Source organism: Miscanthus floridulus, chromosome 5, assembly GCF_019320115.1.
Source record: "Miscanthus floridulus cultivar M001 chromosome 5, ASM1932011v1, whole genome shotgun sequence".
Classification (NCBI taxonomy): Eukaryota; Viridiplantae; Streptophyta; class Magnoliopsida; order Poales; family Poaceae; genus Miscanthus; species Miscanthus floridulus.
In genome coordinates, this window is record NC_089584.1 from 96,150,203 (window position 1) to 96,172,418 (window position 22,216).

At 45.5% G+C, this 22,216-nt stretch overlaps 2 protein-coding genes and 1 non-coding gene across 7 annotated transcripts; 1 reads left to right on the forward strand and 2 right to left on the reverse strand.

Moving 5' to 3' along the window:
• Positions 1-6,097: 6,097 nt before the first annotated feature.
• Positions 6,098-12,855, reverse strand: LOC136450275 (callose synthase 12-like). Of its 5 annotated transcripts, none has more exons than XR_010758293.1 (4): positions 7,371-12,855; positions 7,040-7,154; positions 6,521-6,592; positions 6,098-6,445 (listed from the first exon to the last, which is right to left on the reverse strand). XR_010758293.1 is itself a non-coding variant. In XM_066450658.1 (2 exons), exon 1 carries the CDS (start codon positions 12,700-12,702, stop codon positions 7,372-7,374), a length of 5,331 nt encoding a protein of 1,776 aa, XP_066306755.1. In that variant the 5' UTR covers positions 12,703-12,855; the 3' UTR covers positions 6,519-6,628; position 7,371. The 5 variants fall into 5 exon arrangements, 1 of the variants encoding a protein (XP_066306755.1); XR_010758290.1 differs by having other exon boundaries at positions 7,040-7,296; XR_010758294.1 differs by lacking the exon at positions 7,040-7,154.
• On the reverse strand, positions 9,685-9,764 carry LOC136455727 (small nucleolar RNA J33). Its single transcript, XR_010759202.1, has one exon. It is a non-coding gene; the product is annotated as a small nucleolar RNA J33 (small nucleolar RNA).
• An 8,356-nt stretch (positions 12,856-21,211) lies between the features above and the next one.
• Positions 21,212-22,006, forward strand: LOC136454955 (predicted GPI-anchored protein 58). The gene has a single exon (XM_066455183.1). The coding sequence runs from the start codon at positions 21,212-21,214 to the stop codon at positions 22,004-22,006; it is 795 nt and encodes a 264-aa protein (XP_066311280.1).
• Positions 22,007-22,216: the final 210 nt, after the last annotated feature.

Here is a 22,216-nt window from a genome sequence, read left to right on the forward strand (position 1 = left end):
TTACTTTCTTGGTCTTCAAATCAAGCAATTGAAGAATGGTACTTTTGTAAGTCAAGACAAGTATATCAAGGATATGATCAAGAAGTTTGGCATGAGTGATAGTAAAGCCATTAGCACACCAATGGGAACAAATAGCAACTTGGATAGTGATGTAAATGGCAATATGGTGGATCAAAAATTGTATCGATCTATGATTGGAAGCCTACTCTATGTGACCGCATCAAGGCCAGATGTCATATTTAGTGTATGCATGTGTGCAAGATTTCAAGCCTCACCAAGAGAAAGTCATTTGAAGGCTACAAAGAGAATATTGAGGTACTTAAAGCATACACCAAATATTGGTTTGTGGTATCTTAAAGGAGCAAAGTTTGAGCTAGTTGGTTACTCTGACTCGAATTATGTGGGATGCAAGGTTGAAAGGAAGAGCACCTCGGGCACATGTCAATTGTTGGAAAGATCACTTGTTTCATGGTCATCAAAGAAGCAAAATAGTTTTGCATTATCAACCACCAAAGCTGAATACATATCCGTCGGTAGTTGTTGTGCACAAATACTTTGGATGAAGGCCACTTTGAGTGACTTTAGAATCAAGTTCAAGAAAGTGCCATTGCTATGTGACAATGAGAGTGCAATCAAGTTGACAAACAATCTGGTTCAACATGCAAGAACAAAGCACATTGATGTCCGCCACCATTTCATAAGAGATCACCAACAAAAAGGGGACGTTTGCATTGAGAGTGTAGACACTGAAGATCAACTTGCTGATATATTCACCAAGCCATTGGATGAGAAAAGGCTTTGCAAGCTAAGGAATGGGTTGAACATATTGGATTTCTCAAATATGTGTTGATGCACCTCCTATTTATATGACATGCCTCTCCTTCGAGCAATCCAAGGTAAAAAGTTGATTGGCATGGCATACATCCTTGCTAAGGACATGTTTAGTGCATCTAGTCATCTCTCACATTAAATAGGCTTATTCATGAAAATCAAATGAATTTGATGATTATATGGTACCACTATTGCTTCTATGCTTATTTTGATCTAGTGGTAGCATATGACATGTTTGTGGGCCTGTAAACCTAGTGTTTGATCTAGAAAATGAGCTTTAAGTGTTTAACTCAACATGGTACAAGATAACCCTTATTTGGAGGCATAAAGAAGCTTGTCCTTGGATCAAACCAAGTTAAATATCTTTGGTAAATTTTCTAGTTTGAACCAAATTTAGGAATATGATTCTCACCCTATTGATTGATATTGATAATCTCAACATATCTACATTTTGAACCTTTGTGGTCATTGATGACAAAGGAGGAGAAAAACAAAGATATTAGTACATGGAGAGAAAAACAAAGATATTAGTGTACTAAGATTATGAAAAGACAACAAAGGGGGAGAACTTGACATAAGGAGAGAAATATGACAAAGGAAAGGGATCAATTAAAATTTTGAGCACACAAGTAGGGGCAGCAAGCTCATGAACTTATATGGTGCATTTGAATGTGCATTTCATATGGTTGCTTGCATGCAACAAGTTTTAAATTTTAATATTCATGCTTGTGTGGTGTATGCTAGTTATAGGTTTGAATGATGAAATGAAAATCTAGCATGTATAGGTTATCTAGTGATTTCATTTCCGAGTGTTTCCAAATGATATCAAGCTAACCATGGTGCTAAGGATGGTATAATGGTGCACTCTGATTGGTATCACGCTTCAAAGGTCCATCTTTTATACCTTAGCATCATTTGGTAGACATTGTCTCCTATATTTCCTATCTAAGCATATGTGCAAGCTACAATCCAAACTCTTAGCACATATGTAGGGGGAGCAATTGCTACCATTTGGGGTTCATGAAACTTGTCCATATCATTTTACACATGATAAATATGCTTGGGCAAGTAACATGGATTCAATTGAATTTTAATTCATATCTTTATGAAAGGGTTGTCATCAATTACCAAAAAGGGAGAGATTGAAAGCACTAGTTTGGTTTTGGTGAATTGATGAAACCCTAAGTGCTAACCTAGTTTATCAAGTGATCATAAGATAGGTAGCACATTCCAAAGTGGTGAAGCAAATGAAGATTATGACATGATGATGGTGATGCCAAGGTGATGATCAAATGCTTGGACTTAAAAAGAAGAAAGAGAAAAACAAAAGGCTCAAGGCAAAGGTATAAATGGTAGGAGCCATTTTGTTTTGGTGATCTAGACACTTAGCGAGTGTGATCACATTTAGGTTCGATAGCCATACTATTAATAGGGGTGAAACTCATATCGAAATGCGGTTATCAAAGTGCCACTAGATGCTCTAACTCATTGCATATGCATTTAAGATCTAGTGGAGTGCTAACACCCTTAAAAATGTTTATGAAAATATGCTAACACATGTGCACAAGGTGATACACTTGGTGGTTGGCATATTTAAACAAGGGTTAGGAACTTCACCGGTGGAGTGTCCACCCATAGAGCGCGGACAGTTCGACAGTGCCACCGGCGCCCTAGACAGAAAAGATGGAGGTCACTGTAAGTGATCGGATGCTGGTCTCTAAAGGACTGGCGCGTCCGGTCAGTAGCAGCAGAAAAAGCACAGCGTCGGTCATCGACCGGACGCTGGCGCTGAAACGACTAGACGTTGGCTGGCTGCGTCCGGTCACACTGACATGGTCGCGCACAGAGGAGTCGCCGAGTGATCGGACGCTAGGTGTGTCCGGTCGAGCATGACCGAACGCGTCCGGTCGTGAAAAGTCATCTCTGGATGCTTACTGGAAATGACCGGACGTTGAGGTTCAGCGTCCGGTCACTTTGAGCTGCTGTGTCCGGTCGTCATTTGACCATTGAGATCGGGTGATCAATATTTGAAGAGAGGGGACACGTGGCACGCATCGCGTGACCAGATGCTGAGGTCCAGTGTCCGGTCGATATGACCGGAGCGTCCGGTCACCCCGTGTTGTGCCCAGTGAAGGGGCACAACGGCTCTATTTTGTGGGGGCTTCTATTTAAGTCCCATAGCCGGCTCAAGCTCACTCTCTTGGTCATTTGTATTGACATAGTAACCTTATGAGCTTAGCCAAAGCCCTCTCAGTCATCTCCATCATTGATTCATCATCTTTGTTAGATTAGGAGAGAATCCAAGTGCATTGCTTGAGTGTTTGCATCTAGAGGCACTTGGTGTTCGTGTTTCGCTGCGGGATTCGCTTGTTACTCTTGGTGGTTGCCGCCACCTAGACGGCTTGGAGCAGCGAGAATCGTCGAGCGAAGGTTGGTGATTATCTCCGGCTCCGATCATGGTGATTTTGAAAGGTTCTTGACCTTTCCCCGGCGGAGAGCCAAAAGGTACTCTAGTGGATTGCTCGTGGCTTGTGTGATCCTCATCTTGTGTTGGTTGTGCGGCACCCTATTGAGGGTTTGGAGTGTGATGCTAATTAGCTCGTGAACCTCCAAGTGAGTGAATCGCCACAATGAGGAGTTGCTTACCAGCAAGCAAGTGAACCTCAGTAAAAAAATCATTGTCTTTATTATTTGATTCCGAGGTGATTGGTTTTCATTGGTATTCATTCTTGTGATTGATTGGTTCACTCCTCGACACGGCATTATAACTATCTTGCTCACTCTCTACATTACTGCAAACTAGTTGTCAAGCTCTTTAGTGTAGCTAGTTGTGAGAGCTTGTTAGTTTGGTTAGTATGGCTCTTTAGTTAGCTTTTGAGAGCACACTAACTTAGTGTAGTGTCATAGCTATTGTATGGACAGAATCTATATAAACTAAAATTGTGGTAGGTGGCTTGTATTTTTAGTAGGCTAGCGCAACACTCGCTTCGCCTTATAATTGTCTAACTGATTTGTTAAGTGTTGTTGTAGAAATTTTAAATAGGCTATTCACCCTCCCTCTAGCCATTATGACCTTTCACAGTGAACATACTTGTTAGACATAGTGCAAATCTAACTCATCGTCATTAGACGGGAGCAAAGCATATCCTCAGATATCTTAGTGGCATAAAGGATCTTGGTTTATTCTTTAAGAGAAATCATGATCCCAATATGATTGGATACACAGATGTTGGTTACTTATCTGGTCCCCATCCCAAACTAGATTTGTATTCTTACATGGAGGTACAGCTATTTCATGAAGTCTTCTAAACAGACTCTGACGGCGACCTCTACTAATCATTCTGAAATTATTGCTCTATACGAGGCATCACATGAATATGTATGACTTCACAGAATGATTAACCACATACAATATGCATGTGGTATTGGTTCGATTAAATCACCTACAATTATCTATGAAGATAATTTCACTTATGTTACATAGATGCAAACAGGTTACATAAAGAGTAATATCGCTAAGGACATTGCCCCTAAGCTATTTTATCCACATAAGTTACAAGAAAGTGGGAAAATAAACATCTTGCAAATCACCGCATGCGATAATCTCGCTGAACTATTTACTAAGTCCTTACCAACTTCTATGTTTAAAAAAATTCTATATAAGATTGGTATGCGACAACGTCGAAATTTACAAGAATCAGGGGGAGACATCTCCTAGATGTTAACATGTACCAGTATCATATTATACTCTTTTCTTTCACAAGTTTTACTCATAAGGTTTCTTATTAAAGTTTTTAATGAGGTAATATTAACATAAGCATGTGTCATATTTTCTATTTTTCCCATCAGGGTTTTTTATGGGAAATATCAAAGACACATATTGCCCTCACAACTCATTTATGGTTTTTCCCTGAAAAGGTTTTTCATGTGAGTTATCCAAGAGGCAATACCAATAATATGTCGTCACATTTTGTCCTAATTTTTCCACTGAGTTTTTACAGGAGTTTTAGCGGCATATCACCTTATATTGCTCCTCATATTTTTCCTAAAAGGTTTTTGGGGGAGTTATCTTTATGTCGTATCTCCAATATTTTTTTCCATTGGAGTTTTTAATGGGATACCAATGACATAGTGGTTTATTTAAATCACAAATAAATATGTTATTTTCTTCTTATTTTCCAATAAGATTTAAAGGAGTTTTTATGACATATCATATATTCCTCAGATTTTTTCATAGGATTTTTCGAGGAATCTCAGCTTACAATTGCATTGATCTCAAGGAAGATTCGATCAAGGGGGAGTGTTGTGAAACGACACCTATACACGAACGGACGTCTATAGACGAACAGGTGTCTCTTCACGAGTGATCTCATCCATCAAGCATAGAATTAGTGTATAGGATTAGACAATTAATTTTAGTTCCAAAAGACATGTCTTTTAGGAACAGTCGTGTCCCTTCGTGACACTCCTCCACTTATATAAATATATTTTCAAGATCAATGAAAGCAACTGTTCTTCCACGTCTAGTTCATTTACGTTCACTTCTAACAAGGTGAAAGGGTGGGGGATCAGACGGCTACCCAGTAGCAAAAGATATACTATGTGCATGTTCCATGCACTCACTAACTGATGTATCCGGGCAGAAGAAAACTACGGCTTTGATAAACGAAATATCTTTGGCCTATGTACTGCAATATTGAGGGCGGACACAAAACCCTGTATCCGAAATCCAAATCGAAATTACCTGAACCCAACCCTGAAATGCCCAATTACATGAAATATTCGAGATTGTCAATAATCATGTAATTGGGACCTATTGATCCATGATATAATTGTTCATGTGTTTTGTTCTAATATACCACTAAGAGCTTTTTTTATTGCTTAAACTTCAAGTTATAGTTCTTTCTCATCTGAATTTTTTGCAGTTTTACTAAAGTCAGGTAGTAAAAGAATGCCCAACCCAAACACAAAATTTCAGACACTAGCTTTCTCAATAAAATTCAGATATCAAATTTGGAAATGCGAATCGAACCCTAATTTTTCCAGTAACCCTGAAAAACTACGGTGTCCATCCATAAATCAAACTTGGCCCTCACCGACTCGGCACCTTTCCATGTCTATTTGTGACCCTAAAACAAGTCGGATACGGCCAACGACATATTTTCCTTTGTATAAAAGCACGAGACGAAGACGAAGACGAGGCACATCATGTCAGCATCTCGTGCGTAACATGCACAAGACAGGTTAGATTCAGCCCAGCAGCGCAGACATGGAACAGGCAAGATAACATTTCCGGAAGTAGCTTAGGTGTACAGAATTAGTCCTCCCCACAACGCTGAGATATGTGCAGGTAAGCAGAAATAGCATTTCCTTTACGGCAAAAGAGTAGGGAAGAAACCACGGCATAAATAGCACTCATGATGTACAGCCTTAACTAGAAATCTAAAGGCTACCAAAAATCTGGAGTAATGAATACGGACCGAATTGACATCTCATTAGACTGTCTATCATCTCTACCATGAAAATTCGAGTGTACATCACGTTAAGAATCGGTGATAAACAGATTGACTGTACAGGCAAGAGCTTAGCATCCATCTACTAAGCTTGTATAAACCTGCAGAACAAACTTGATGTTAGCTATCCATTTGAACACTACATGAATTTAATTGACAACGCACAGTGAATGTACCTTAAGCCACGGAGACAACCTAGTCCTCCGGAATATCGAAGCAGCTCACTTTAAGAATCGGTCAGTTGGAAGCTGCAAGAACATAAAGCGAGTGCAAACTCTCTTAATCTGCAGTGCAAGATCATCCTATTTTCAACATGGAATACAAATAGTAGCACATGCAAATATAACTATACAAAAGTAAGGGAGACAGGACTAAGCGGAGGAACAAAGTGGCATTTTATCATAACTCAAAAACCTCCGCAACATGATTGCATTCTAGCCTCCAAAGAAATTTGCAGAATCTTTAAAAGCATAAGATTTAATGCAAAAGCTAGCATTCCAGAGGAACAAGGTTGAACGATGGAATAAAATAAGGAAAACCATGCATATTCTCAATCAGATAAAGTGGTCCCAAATTGTTACTGAAATATCAAACAGACAAACACAAATCTAATCAGGGGGAAGAGGATTTCATCAGAAACCAGGTGACAACATTTCAATGCACTAAAAGATGACAACAGGCTTTGTACAATGTACCTTTTGTGCCTCCTTTGTTTTTTTAAGTAATGACTTTGCTGTGGAGATCTCCCTCACAGTTCTTTCATTAAAAAATGATAATTGGCAAATGCAGAAGTACTGAGATTGCCATAGCCTATACATGGGAACAGGGATTGAGACAATCATAGAAGCGTAGGATTCTCAGTCTTTGATTTCAATAAAAGTGGAAATCTTGTTTCTAGAAATGTCAGTTTCCAATCATATTAGTCCCAGCCAATATGCAGTCATACCTAGTGCTGTTAAATGCATTGTTTAGACACTGTTGTCAATAGAAAAGAGAAAATACAAGTTTAATGCATCCATAACATACCTCAAAACGTGTGCGCCTTTTTGCCAGTAATGATTTGGGAAATGTGAAGTCCCCTGCTGAAAGCTTCATTGAACAGGATCCTTGTTTGCATTTCCTGAAGCCCAGGCAACCATGATAATACAGCCACAGGTGCCATAACAATTACTCCAAACAATATGTCATACAAACGTGCCACAGTAACCAGAGTTTTCCAGACCATCTCAGATCTCCTCAAATATGGCTTGAATACCAAAGCAATAGATACGATTCCCCAGCCAGTTGGCAGAAAAGCCAAAAGACTAGTAAAAGTATCAACAAACTGAAACTTGGTGAATTCTAACAGCACAACAATAGCAGCCACTGTGCTCCCAACAATGATTGCCTGGACAAGTCGATACCGTATGTGCTTCTTTGCTGAATATCTGTCTCGAAAGTAAGCCACTGTCACAAGAGCCACAAAAGCTAGGAGGATGCATGCCCATGAAAGAAGATAGACAAGGATGCTTCTACTCTGACCGGCAATGTGAAGCCGATAAACAATTGCATACTGAAAGAAGAAAAATCGAAGGTCTAATATGATTTCCAAGATGCAGCCCCATAGACCTGTCGTCCGGAGATGATCAGTTTCATCCTCCCACCACTTCTCCCAGCTTTGATCTGACTGAACTGAGATCCCACCCCGGAACCAGATCCAGTTTAGAAAATCCTCAAAGTCATTAAAATTCTTCAGCCAGTCAAAACCAGAGGGATTAAAAATGAAGGGAGCAAGAATCCATGACGACACAAGAAACCAACTTGAAAGTGTCAGCAGAATATACACCAGTGTATTCCCAGATGCACTGCCGTAAGATGCATACAGAGTTAATATCACACCAAGTTCTATAGCTTTGATGAAATGGCTGCGAGTATAGAGCCTATAGTTTTCAGCAAACTTCTTATGCTCTACAACAAAGCCTCTGCCAGTGGCCCGATACTTCGCTCCTCCGTGAAGGATCGTCCTCCCATAATAGTGTGTCTTTGTCCCCATGGAGAATGTGTAGAAAACAGATGCAAACTGTAGCTGCATTTTCATGAAATCCCATGCAGCAGTGAGGAAACCATGCTCAAGTGAGTTTTCAATTATCATGGGTAAAGCTGTGAACAGGCCTAGCTGTATGATGAACTGCTGATTGAGGACAGCTCCCAGGGCTGCATTATTAGAAGAGGAAGTGTTCTTGCTGATGTAGTCCTCAAGCCCACTGAGTGCAAGGTAAAAGCGCCCCCATACAAATGCATAGACAGTTAGCACAACCATCATTGTATTGAAATAGAATCCAACAGTTGTATAGAAGAAAGAGAGCATCCGGAAGAAATCCAATCGGTGGCCCAGCCTGTAAACATCTCGGCTCAAAGTTTGTTCACCATTGCCACTAGCAACCTTGGCTTCAAACATAGAGACCTGGTTCAGCCCCACATCTCTACCTTTACCAACCTGGATATACTCGTGGTGTGTAACATTACCACCACGGAGGGTACAGTTGAAACCGGCAAATATATCCTCACTAATGTTGATTATTCTTGATGCTTTACTGATACCACCTCGGCCCAAAAACCAAAGACGATCAAAAACATCTGGGTGGCCATAATGCATTCTGACTTTAAGTGGATCAGCCAGAACACGCTGCCCCAGAGTGACAAAACTTGTCTCCTGGGCAGACATGAACCAAGCAAGAGAAGAAACTGAACCCGTAAAGACATGTTCCCGAACCCCAAGAATTTTAGGCTTGCGTATTCCATAATAACGATTGAACTCTTCTAGCAGGTTTCTCATCTTTAGAGCTTCTTCAAAGTAGTTGTCTTGGTTCATATCAATCGTTTGAACTGCATCGCCCCTTGTGAAGATGAGTGCATGATTCTGATTTTCTGGCTTTCCTTCGCCAATCTTCAACTCTCCAGGCAACTTAACCCGATAGATTTCAACCTCCCTCTGCAATTGCTGATCATACTTCACAAGAACAGAGAAGAACTCTTTTTCGTTGCCATTGATCTGCCTTTCGTCAACATAGGCAACCCGTAATGCTTCATAATTTTTCATTAGCTCCAATATTTCAAAAGCATTGGGGTCATTCTTAGCTTTCTGATCTCCATATACCTGGCATGCAACTACATATGTGTATTTCATGAGGACAGTCCCATACTCGCTTCCTTTAAATAAGGAGCTCACACTACTGCTTGCTCTGCTCAATGCACGAGAGGAAGATGCCCTGCTGTAATACCCTGACCCACCAGCAACCCCATCATGCCTTGAGGATCCAATTCTTGAGGAACCCATAGTAGCTAACTCCCTTGACCCAGTCTTTAAGTCATGTTCAGAGGCAGAATCCAGAAATGTCAGCATTTTGAGAGCTTCATAATAGTACATCATTCCCCTCACCGTACGTGATAACGTCTGTCCCCTGTATGAGACCCAGTGCCGAAGATCTCTTAGCCTTTCCTTCTCACTGTACAGCTCGTTAATATCAGACATCCCCTCACGTTTCATTCGCTCTACAAAGTACTCCCACTCATCTGGGTAAATCTGTTTTAGATAGTATAATATTGAGATGCCGTCTTCATTCTCTTTATAGAGTTGGTCCTTGCTGTACAACACCTCCTCCTTATAATAAGGTGTCAAGACACTGAAAGCCATCATCTTCTCAACCTGGGTTGCCCTTGGTATGTTCATAAACAATGAATTGCTGAAAAAGGCAATCCTCCGACGAGCTTCAAGGTTCTGTGGGACATTGATCATAGAGTCCCTGGAGGTCAGGATGGTGTGCATACGCCTCACTTGCTTATAGAAGGTAGCATTCTCCTCTTCAGGAAGCACAACTGCATCCACAAAGAGAAGCTTGGTGGGCCTTGATTGTGCAAGACCTTCATTTCTCAATTGCTCCATGCTCCTCTTCTCAGCCTGGAAATCACGAACGACAACATCATAGAGAGTCTGCAAGGCATTAACTATCTTGGTAACATCTTTGGTGGTCTTGAGAAGGAGGCCCAATAGAGCTACAAGCCTTGTATGGATATTATGCAGCTCAGTCATCTTATACTCCACAGTGAACTTCTCCATCTTCATGGCTCCATCAAAATCACTGAATAATTGTGTAACAATGCCATGCTCCTCAGTCCCCTCCTTGATGATCTCAAGAAGCAAGTGTTTTGCACTGTCATAGATCTCAATCACAGCACAACGACGATAATCGTTCTTGCATATCTTCCTCCGTAGCCTGCGGTCAGGTCCTCTAACCTCTTTTGCCTGACCAAGTGCAAGGGATAGCTCATTACAGAGCAAGAAACAAGGCCAACGGATTACACGCACATTCCACAGCTCAGGCGGCAGCTCAAGAAGCTCAACCTCACGATCACTAACAATGTCTTCCTCCCGGAACTTGCTTATTATCTCATTCCAAATGAGTGCAAACCGTCGTGCCTCCACCTGATTTGACTCAATCTTCCGAAAGGATCGGCTGAAACCGTACCTTAGCTGTAATCGCTGCCAGAAATTGCGAAGACGGCTGGGCAAGAAGCTCTCATTCACCTGCTGCTCCTCTGGCATGATGTTGAATGACATGGCACTTGCAAAGAACTGGAACCGAAGTCGCAGCTGTTTCATGTCCCTGATCTCCCCCAAATGTGCAAAAAGCCCCACACATGCACCCGTCAGAGAAGAAAAGATAGCGTACCAAATCTGGATATCCATGAGGTAGATCAACACCACTGGTAACCACAGCACAAACACCGCAAAACGATTGCTTTGGCCAAAGAACTCATGCCAAGTATACTGGATTCCACTCAGTTTGTATATCTCTTTCGTGGGTTTTACAAGTGGCCTGATTTGGAGAAAATAGCTGAAGGCAAACTTCACGGCAAGCAAAAGCACCCAGAAGATGGAGTACCTGACATTGTCAAAGGTGCCCTCACGTAGTCCTCGGCCAACAAAGCTGCGGCTCTGGAACCACCAGGTGAGGGCATAACAGATCTTCCAATTTGTCTTCTCCAAAGCGTTTCGCACCCAGGGCACAATGAAGAGTACGATAGCAAGGACCTCAGGGATAACAAACGCTGCAGCTGCATAGAGGAAGCTCATGATCCGTGAATCAGCTGCTGACGACCACTGCCCATTGCTTGACCTCTGGTTCCAGATCCTCTTGTATAGGACAGCAAACGCAAGGACCCATGCGGCTGCAACAATGGCCTTGAGCACCATGCGCACAGCAAGCATGCGACCATCCCTAAATGCGCGGCGGAACTGCGTTCCAATGTCCAGAAGGGACTGGAGGAACCGGAGCGCAGCCCAGGTGATGAAAATGGTGAGCACGCGCGCCTGTGTGTCCTTGGACTTTGAGCCCCGGGATGAGCGCAGATCATCCCACGGCCACTTGGCACCCTCCCACGCCACGATCGCTGCAGCTTGAAGGTAGAGAACCAGCATCACCCAGAGCCTGTCGAAGCTCCGATAAATGTTCCAGAACGAGCGGACCTCGACGAAGCCCGTCTTGCGTACGCGGCTGCGGTCCGGCGGGGTGCGGAAGAACTGGCGCGCCTGCTCCATGGGCCAGCCGAGGCGGTCGAACACGTCACGGCGCCAGAAGTACTCGTTGATGTCATCGTAGTTCCTCCAGGCGGCGTGCGGCGCTTTGCCGTCGCGGCTGGCCTTGGCCTCGGCGCGGATGACGTCGTAGACGGGCGTGACGACGCGCGTGAGGAAGGCGTTCTCGCCGTGCACGGCCGGGTTGGCGGGGCGGCCCGTGGCGGTGTCGATGAAGCCCTCGAGGATGCGGTGCAGCTCGCCGGCCATGTGGTGGTAGATGTAGCAGAGGCACTCGGGCATGAAGCGGAGGTTGGCGGCCTCGCCCCAGACGAGCAGGTGCAGGCCCGTGTAGAGCAGATCGGCGCGCGGGTCGCCGTCGGGGATGTAGACGGAGGGGCGGCGGCCAAGGAAGCCGCACCAGGAGGTGTAGTTGCGGAGCAGCTTCTTGCGGATTTGGCGCGCGATGCGGGGCTCGAGCGTGTCGGAGAAGTCGGCGGAGGAGAGGCGCATCTGCGCGTTGGCGAGGAGGAGCACGAGGTGCTCCCGCTGGTTCCTGACGTTGTCGCGCTGGAAGCCGAAGAAGGCGCCGAGCCAGTCCATGAGGTCCTGGTCGGCGCGCCACTGCGAGAAGGGCGGCGGGCGGAGGCCGCCCACCACCCGGAGCGCCGCCGCGGCCGCCCGCACCTCGGGGAACCGCAGCGACGGGTGCTCGGCGAGGAGGTCGTGGATGGGCAGGATGTTGTAGGGCTCGCCGCCCGCGGGGGCGGCCGCGCGCCGCTGGGTGCCGCGCGGCGTGGTCATGCTGGCATTGGGTGGGGTGTGATGGGTTTAGGGCTGGGCTAGATCTGGGGAGCGGGCGGCTAGAGAAGTGGAAGGGGTGGAGGCGTGGAGCTGGATTCTGGAAGGAAGGGAGACGGCCGGACGGGTCGGGGTGGGGTTTGGGGGATGGTTTGAAAATTGAAACCCGGGGCGACCGGCGTGGGGAAGGGGATGGACGCTGGAGTGCCGGGCGGGACCGCGGGACAGTTAAAGATGGCAACGGACGACGGGTATTTGATGCATTACGGATAGGGATAGGCAGACTTTTCGTTTGATCGTGGCACGTCGTAAATGATCGTAAATTTTTAGTCAAAATAGTATTTTTCTTTTACACAAACCGACCAGCAGTACTTTTTTACGAACCAGCAATGATATGAACCAGCCAACCGAACAGGCTAAGGATCATATCTTTATCCGCGGGTATTTAAATGGGCAACGATCCATCCGCGACGGGTATAACGGGTACGGGAACATTTCCTATTTACCTGTCCCCGTTACCCGTTGGGGAACCCGACTATTTGAGCTGTTATGCGAGTATTAGGCCCAAAGAAGCTCAACATAGGTATTTTGGCCCAAATCTGAACAATCATATATATATATATATATATATAGTTTGTGTGTTTTAGGAACTCTAGTTCAATTTTTCCTCACCATCTCCGCTAGCAGCACAAGCACGCCTGCCTCACGAGCGCTCGTGCCCCTCGCTTTCTCAGTTCGGTCTCTCTGCTCGTCCTCCTCGCAACCTCGCTCCTTCTCCTCGGCATCTCCGAGACTCCGACACTTATACCTGGGTGATGAAGAAACGTCTCTGATTACAAAGCTGCGACCCCAAGTGTCCTTGTTTATCGGGTATGCAGTACCCGTCGGGTATCTGTTACCCGACCGATGCCCGACGGGTACGAGGATGGGCAAGAATCTATACCCGAGACAGTTAACGGGGATGCAATGAATTCTCCGTAGCAGGGAAGAGAACGTTCCGGCGATAACCGTTGACATCCTTAGGGACAGTGGGCGAAGCGGCGGAGGAATTGAGAAGCGCAGGCGGGCTGGCTTGGCTGGGTGGGCGGCGTGGGGTTGGTTTCCCGGTCGTGGGAAGCGACGCGAACCAGGGCGAGCCAGGAGACGAGGTCGTGTGATTAGCCGGAATCTATGAAGCTAACCGGTGAAATGAAACGGGGGATGATGGTCCAGCTCTCGTTTTGTGTGTCTCCGTTTTGGAATGGTTTGAGGGTTTATTTTTGGTAATAAAAATAATGATGAAGGATATTGCCATTTCCATATACTTTGTTATAATTAGGAGTATTCAAGTTTGTTCGTTTTACTTTTTTGCGAACTAGTTTCATGCAAGTTGAAATGTTGAATGAACGAATGATATGATTGTTTCTGCCAAAAAGGGAAAATGGCAAGAATAACTTGCTTCTTTATCACTGCGAACTCTATATAGCTGTACACTGAACACCTTTGACGCGTATAAATCGGGCATTATATATTAATTAAGGAGAAGTCTTGCTCCCGTCATCAAATAATTTGTTCATAATTTCGAGAGTTCAATTCTCTCATCATCGGATAAGTACGAGACATGAGAACATCTGTTTCTAGACTCCCGTTATAGGAAAGGACAGTTCTATCGCGAGTCGTGCACTTGACATGTTACACTATCGTCGATCCTCGAATGTTGTGGTATAATTTAGCATTGCCTTGTGTTTATCAAGATGGAAATTTTCGGCTCAGGAGAATAGATCCCTTCCTATGCTATTGATGGGAAAACGATGCCTTCCTAGCTTTCATGACGAACACCGTGTAGCGTTTTAAGTTCTTGGTCCAACCCTTCGCGTGTAGGGAATCGGATATCACATCTCTACAGATGCGATTAGCAGCCCCCCTAATGCATCCCTTTTTTTGTATATACCAACTAGATTCAGGTAAAAATAGTTATCTTGCAGATGACGGTCATAGTTGCAGAAGCTACAATAGCCTCAGAACAGAGAAGACATGGACAATAGAAATTGTGAGGGGAAAAAATGGAGAAGCGAGAGAGTTGTAAAGATAACAATAATATGTTTGTGTTGGATCGATAGTAGCTTCAACCTTTCCATTTCTATTTGGACATACTAATTTCGAATGAAACCATCACTACTATATGTCTCCATTAGTCACGTCCTAAGGCAAATTGGGAAGATCTCATAATTCTTCTCAAGTCCTCGTTTTTTCTATGAATTAAAACCAAGCCTTTGCATTGGTGATGAGTTCAAGTTTTGCATTTGAACCAAAGCATGGGAATTTGGTGGTATTGAACATCGAACCAACAAAAAAATACTACAAAAATAAATAATGACTAGTCTATTCACATAAATGGACTAGTTATTCTTTATTTCTATAACTAAGTCGAATGCCTCGATATAGATCTTGTGAACAAGCATGACAACAGATTCAAGACATCCCCACTGCTTTTCTCACAAGATTGACCTTACCACTTGCTATCCACCAATCCATGATATAAAAAGAAAAACGTCTCTAGCAATACACCATAAACCAAGGCCCTAGTTGCCTAAGTAGATCCCCCCTATTTTCTCAACTATCCAACCATAAATATTTATAGTGCATAGACTTCAACCACAATCAAATTGTTAAATCTAAACACCTCAATTTGAATCAGGAAAACAAATTTAAATACAAAATGTCCACCATGTCATAGGAAAAAAAAACAAAGTACATAACACACGCAATCAAACTAGGCGTCTATGTATGGATGTTTTTGCATCATTTATGTTATTCCCACAAATGCTCGACCAAATCCTCCCGAAGTTTCTCATGTGTTTTCTTATCTCCGATCTACTCATGTTCATGAACTCGCTTAATTAATATAGTGGGTCGTCATAAAAAGCCATCTACAAACCATGTTCCCAACTTAAATAAAGACAAGACAATTCATATGCACAATGGACATCTAACATAGCAATTTTGTGTCAGTTTTGCATTCTTGTGAAGTCATGGCCAACACCCTATGGTTGGGAGCAAAGCTCGACAAAAAGTATCAATTTGTCATTGTTTAATCTTCTTTGACTCTTCCTATAGAGCATTGTTCTTGCCGTGGTGGATGCATGGTTGATCCAGGGCAGAGGTCAGTGCTAGGCATGGACATGGTGGCTGGTCAGTTTCTTTCACCCTTCTTCATTTGTTGTTCTCGTTCCTAGGTGGCTGGGTTGGAGGGCCATTGTCCCCCGGAGGATTTTTTTTTTCTCCACTGGCGCTTAGAGCATCTTCATCAAAATCTCTTATACTCACCCCTGTCTAGGAAATGTAACACCTACAACAAATTTGCTATTACATCTTCTACCCCTATAATCTTTAGGAGATCTCCTAAATCTATCACATCTCTCCTAAAGAAAGGAGAGACCTGTCCCCCTCCTAAACCGGGATGAGATTTTGACATGTTGAAGCAAAGGTCTCTCATATCCCAAAGTTGTTTTTGAAAGATTTCCTAACTGGTTATAGGGTGAAGGAATTTGAAATCTGGTGGAGATGCTCTTAAGACCTCTTTTGGAATGAAGGATTTTTTTCCTGTCTCTTTGTTTTCTCAGTGAAAATGAACTGATTCACAGCTACTCCCTCCGTTCTAAAAAGAATATAATTTTTTTTTGAGACCAGAGAGCATATGATTTCTAGTTCATGCGTTCCAAAGGACCTTAAAACTTGGAAGACCGGAGGGAACTGTAAAACTTGGAGGACCGGATGGCTCATTTGCAATAAACCATCACCATGTGCAGTTGCGCTGGTGCCGCTTCAAAACAGAAGAGGGCAAAAGGCACGTTCAACGTCAGCGGACCGTTACACCCGCGGCGCGTCGATCCACAACCTGTTCGTTTGGCTGTGGCTTGTCGTAAACGATCGTAAATTTTTAGCCGGAACAATATTTTTCTCTCACATAAACCAGCCAGCAGTACTTATTCACGAACCAGCAATGATACGAACCAGCCAACCGAACAAGCTGCCAGCAGTCCAGCCGGCCGACCATCACACCGCAGGCCGCGGCGCTGGTTTCTTTATTCAACTTCAGCGTAGGCAGCGACGGATGACACAAACGCTCGTCCTCGCCCTTATTGCTGTCTGCCGAAGTCCCGGTTCGCAGAATTCAGAGGCGCGAAGCATCTCTGGTCAGCCCAGCCGTCCTCTAGTCTAGTGGTCTATCTTGTCTAGGAGAAGAGGAGCATCGCTTGTTTGTTGAGATCCCGATCATACGGGCACGGCACCGGGCTGGACCGGGTTCGCGCTGCCATGTGAGCCGGCGGTGGGGCCCGACCACGCCCCGGTTTGTTGAGCTGCAACTGCAGGCGCCTCTTTTGTCGCCTGCGTGAGTAGCCGGGAAAACGATGGCAACCCGTCAGACGCGGCATGGTTGCTGGTTGCTTGCGAGGCACCTCTATTTCCATCTCTAAAAACAAATATTATATTTTAGTCATCGAGATTCTCTACTCTATACTCATATCTCTATCTCATACTCTATACCCACTATTTCATATTTTATTTCTCTCTCCCCCCATTTCTCTCTCACCAACTCTCTCTCCGTGCTACAGTTTTTATCATGTGTGTTGCGCGCGCGCTGGGCTTCCAGGGACATGTTTAGATTGTAAATAATTTCAACCCGATGAATAGTAGCACTTTCGTCTTATTTGGTAAATATTGTCCAATCGTGGATCAACTAAGCTCAAAAGATTTATCTCGTGATTTTGAACTAAACTGTGCAATTAATTATTTTTTTTACCTACATTTAATGCTCCATACAAGTGGCTAAAAATTGATGTGATGGAGAGAGAGTGAAAAAAACTTGGAAATTTGGAGGTGATCTAAACCAGACCCAGGTGCACTATGCCGCCGAGACGCTGCAGGCCACGCTACCGCGCGTGGTGCCAGCCCGTTTAGCGGTCGTGGTGCGGATAGCCTGAGCCCGTGTGGCCACGCAAACCGCGTGGAAAGCTGTTACGCTCAATCCAGTGACCAAAGAGAATCGTCTCGCCTCACGCGTGTGGTGATCCATCGTTTTACTGACCGAACATGTAACTGCTACCCTTGGGCGCTTGGCGATAAAGCTCCTCCGGTGATCAATCATCGCTAGAATATAATCCAGCAGTCCTTGCAAAACGACAGTTCACTGGACCGGAGTTTCCTTCTTCGCCACCCCGGATCCGGAAGGTAGCTGAACAACCTCATCTGCTCATCTAATGTTTGCCCAAACTGGTACTGATGCATGCATGCAACCATGATCGGCTCAGGTTGTCATTTCAGGACGGTGGTGTGACGGTGCTATTGTTAACGAAACAACAGAAAGTACAGGCACTTTTATCACTATACTAGGCTCTCTCTTTTTTTAGAAAAAAAAGGCGCATGTGGATTAAAAAAGACACCCATATGATCGACCTGGATCTGTTTCCAAACAAAAATATGTACAAATAACCTGACATTTTTTGCAAGACGAGAGAGCTACGGCCTACGAGTAGAGCAGCTAGCTAGGCACATCACATCAATTATCCCTTTCAGGCCTATTTTTCCTTGAAGAATCGTTCCTTTCCGATTCTATACATCAGACAGGTCGCAAGATTACAGATATACTACGTGTCTGCTATGAGAGATTAACGCATTGGATGAGGATGATAAACTTGTTGATGGCTCCATGACCGTATGAGATCTTTGTTTGCATGAGTAATTCCAACCCGTCGCACTCTGAGAAAGCGGCTTCGATGCGACGAATTCTCAAGGCGCATGTGGGCCGAGGCCCCAAGATTCTTTTTTTTGAAAGATCCGTTACCGGCTTTCATTGATAAGGGAAGAGCATATGAAAGCCGGTAACGGATCTTTAAAAAAAAAGAATCTTGGGGCCTCGACCCACCTACGCATTGAGAAAATATTGTGTAAACTTCAGAGCTGAGATTTGGCGACGTTGACGCGCTTAGTTAATCGATGGATCGAACACGGTTACTACACGGATGATGATAACGTGGCGCTGCTCATAGCTGTTATCTTACTCCATCCATGGGACTCTGGCTACGTATGGGCATGGCACGGAATTCCCATTCAATTGACCGCTTAGGCCACCCACCATGGTTAGAGATAATTAGGGCACGTTTAATGTAGGGTACCACTGCTAGTGGTCTCGGTCAGCCTGTTCGCGTGTTGGTTTCAGCCAGGGCTTATCAATCAGCCAATAGTGTTTTCCTCTCAAAATAAACCAGCACCCGCCAGGCTTATCAGCCCAAAAACCAACCAGCGAACACCCCGAGTATAATTAAAGTGATCCATGCAGACCTGAAGATATTAAGGCCACTATTTGCACAATGCAAACCACCATGTCTTTTTCTACTTGTGGTCTCCACCTTGCTTTTTTCTTTCACCATGTGTCAGTTTTATCTCTCTCTCCCTCTACTTATCTTGCATGGACCACCTTCTCTCTCCTAAGCATATGTAGATTCTGCAGACAACTATGATACATATAGAGCACCTACTTCTTATACAACATGGCATCCAAACCTAGCTGAACCTTAAAGCCACTGCTGAGGCTACTAGCATTGGTAAAGGCCTTACTAGCTCTAAGCTAACTTTTAACATATAGGTTTTAAAATGAATAGCCCAACATAACACTCTCACGTAATCTTGAAATGTGTGCAAGAGTTTAACTCTTGGTCAAGAGTTAACTTTTCTCCTTTTTTATTAAAATATGAGAAAAATACTTAGAGCTAGTTTAAAAGTCTGGTTGGAGCTGCCTTTATACTACCATCAATCAGTTATAAAAATAAAAACATATTCAGTTTACGAGGTCCGAGCATCACCCATGTTAGGCTTGGCCGCTTGGGCTTGGGCGTAAGATATTTGAGCTGGACATTGAAAGCCAGATCAAAGCCCGATGGAATGCTCCGTGCAGATACGCGGATTCTAGTCGATCCAGGATCGGAACCACGTGGCACAAGTTAACCTAGGAGAAATACTGCAGTACAAGTTAACCTAGTAGGAGTATAATAAAGCCACTGTATTCTGGATTTCTGGGAGAACCGGCCCGGAGAAGCAATTGCGGCAAACGGCAGTGCGCAGGTCTTCGCCCTGTTCACATGCACCGAAAAAAGGCAGCCTGTAGAGCGATTCGATTCGCCTGCAAGCATTGGCAAGTGGCAACGCAGCGCAAAACCGGCACGGCAGGCACCTTTGCCGCTTTGCGCATGCTGCTGCCGGTTCTTGCCCGCGGGTTGCTTAGCGCGGGGAACGCGGGAACGCCGGATCAGGACTCAATCAACACACGGCGCCAACGGGGAAAACAATCCCGTCCGTCATGAGCGCACAACAGAGGCGAGCGCATATTCATCAGTGTCCAATCTGATGGGGCCGCCCCGCCTATTGCCCTATAGGGCACCCTCGCCGTGAAGGAAAACTGAAAAAGAAGCGAGCAAGTGGGATTCTGCTTTTTGGGGGTCTCCGGCCATCTGCATTGCTCTTGCTCCGCACTCGCCGCCGCCGTCGATTTTGACGCTCCGGCCCTCAGTGCCCCTTGGACTGCGAGAGAAAACCAAGAGAAATTGACCCTTGACCGTGCAACTTCGTTCTCTCGCCGGCGAATTGACCGTGCCACGTTGTCGATAGCGCGTCGCTCTCGGCTAGCTCTGGCTGGCTCACCGATCGCCAAGTGGAGACTTCTGTGAGCACGGGGTTAAACAGCATTACCGATTTAACGTGGACAGATCATGAAGCGACCAAGTGGGTGTTTGTGCTGTACGCAGTGCGCCCACGCACTGACAGAATTTTTTATTTTTTTAGTCATTTTCTTAAAAAAATCACTAATACGCTCCGGCCCTCAGTGCCCCTTGGATTGCGAGAGAAAACCAAGAGAAATTGACCCTTGACCGTGCAACTTCGTTCTCTGGCCGGCGAATTGACCGTGACACGTTGTCGATAGCGCGTCGCTCTCGGCTAGGGGCCAGTTTAGTTCCAAAATTGTTGGCAAAATGGGTACTGTAGCATTTTGTTGTTATTTGGTAAATAGTGTCCAATCATAGTCTAATTATGTTTAAAAGATTCGTCTCGTGAATTTCGTCTAAAATGTGTAATTAGTTTTATTTTTTATTTATATTTAATACTTTATGCATGCGTCTAAAGATTCGATGTGACGAAAAATGTGAAAAATTTTGCAAAATTTTTGGGGAACTAAACTGGGCATAGCTCTCGTTGGCTCGCCGATCGCCAAGTGGAGACTGTTCTGTGAGCACGGGGTTAAACAGCATTACCGATTTAATGTGGACAGATCATGAAGCGACTAAGTGGGTGTTTGTGCTGTACGCAGTGCGCCCACGCACTGACATAATTTTTTATTTTTTAGTCTTTTTCTTAAAAAAAATCACTAATATGTCCCTGAGAAAAAACTTTAGAATATGGACTTAGCGCCGAGCTAACATGTCTCGGCGCCAGCGTCCCTGACGTCGAGCTCTTGGGCTTGAAGCCAACATGGCGTGACATGGCAGGAAGCTCAGCGCCAGTCACCCTGACCGGCGCCAAGCTCGACGCCGTAGATCTTGGCGCCGAGCTTGGCGCCAGGATGACTGACGACAAGCCTTTCTTACGTATAGGCCCTAATCTTTTCTCTCTTTCTCTCTCCCCCTCTCTCTCTCTCGCATCTCCCTCGCCCGAGCGGAGCACCGCCACCGCTGCCCGCGCCCTCTCCCTTCACTGGCCGCCTTCGCCCGCGCAGCCTCGCCCTCGCCCACGCACGCGCCTCGCCGCACCCGCGCCGCGCCCCGAGGCCGCGCAGGACCGTCGCCCCCGCGCCCGGACTCCCGCGCCGCGCCCCGAGGCCACGCAAGACTGCCGCGCCCTCGCCTCCCCCAACGTGTCGCCCGCGCCCCACCGCGCCGGTGCCATGACCGTGACTGTGAAAGCCTGCCACCATCGGCCTAGGGCGCGCCCGCCGAGCCAGCCTCGCCACACGGAGCGCCGTGCATCCCGCGCCCGCCGCGCCCCGAGGCCGCGCAGGACCGCCGCGCCCGCGCCCCACCGCGCCGGTGCCATGACCGTGACTGTGAAAGCCCGCCACCGTCGGCCTAGGGCACGCCCGCCGAGCCAGCCTCGCCACGCGGAGCGCCATGCATCCCGCGCCCGCCGCCCGCCACCGCCGTTGTCGGTCGCGCCCCCAGCGGCCCCGACACCTGCAGCGGCCGGCCGTGCCACCGCCGGCCCGGCTGGTCGGCCTGACCCACGTCCAGCGTCCGCTGTGACTCCGTCGACGTCCGCGACTCCATCGTCGGACAGGTAAAAAATATGAATTTACAATGTGCGTACTTAGTTAGCTTTGATTGTAGTGTAGTAGTTTTAACACTTGTTATTTACTAGTTAATGTGATGACTCAGTAATGGAGACGAGGGTCCCGATCTTCCGTCAGGTTCAAGATAAACAACGATTTGTTCGAAGAGCGACACACCGATCCGGCTTCAGATCACAAAGACCCAAACCCTGCAACCTTAGC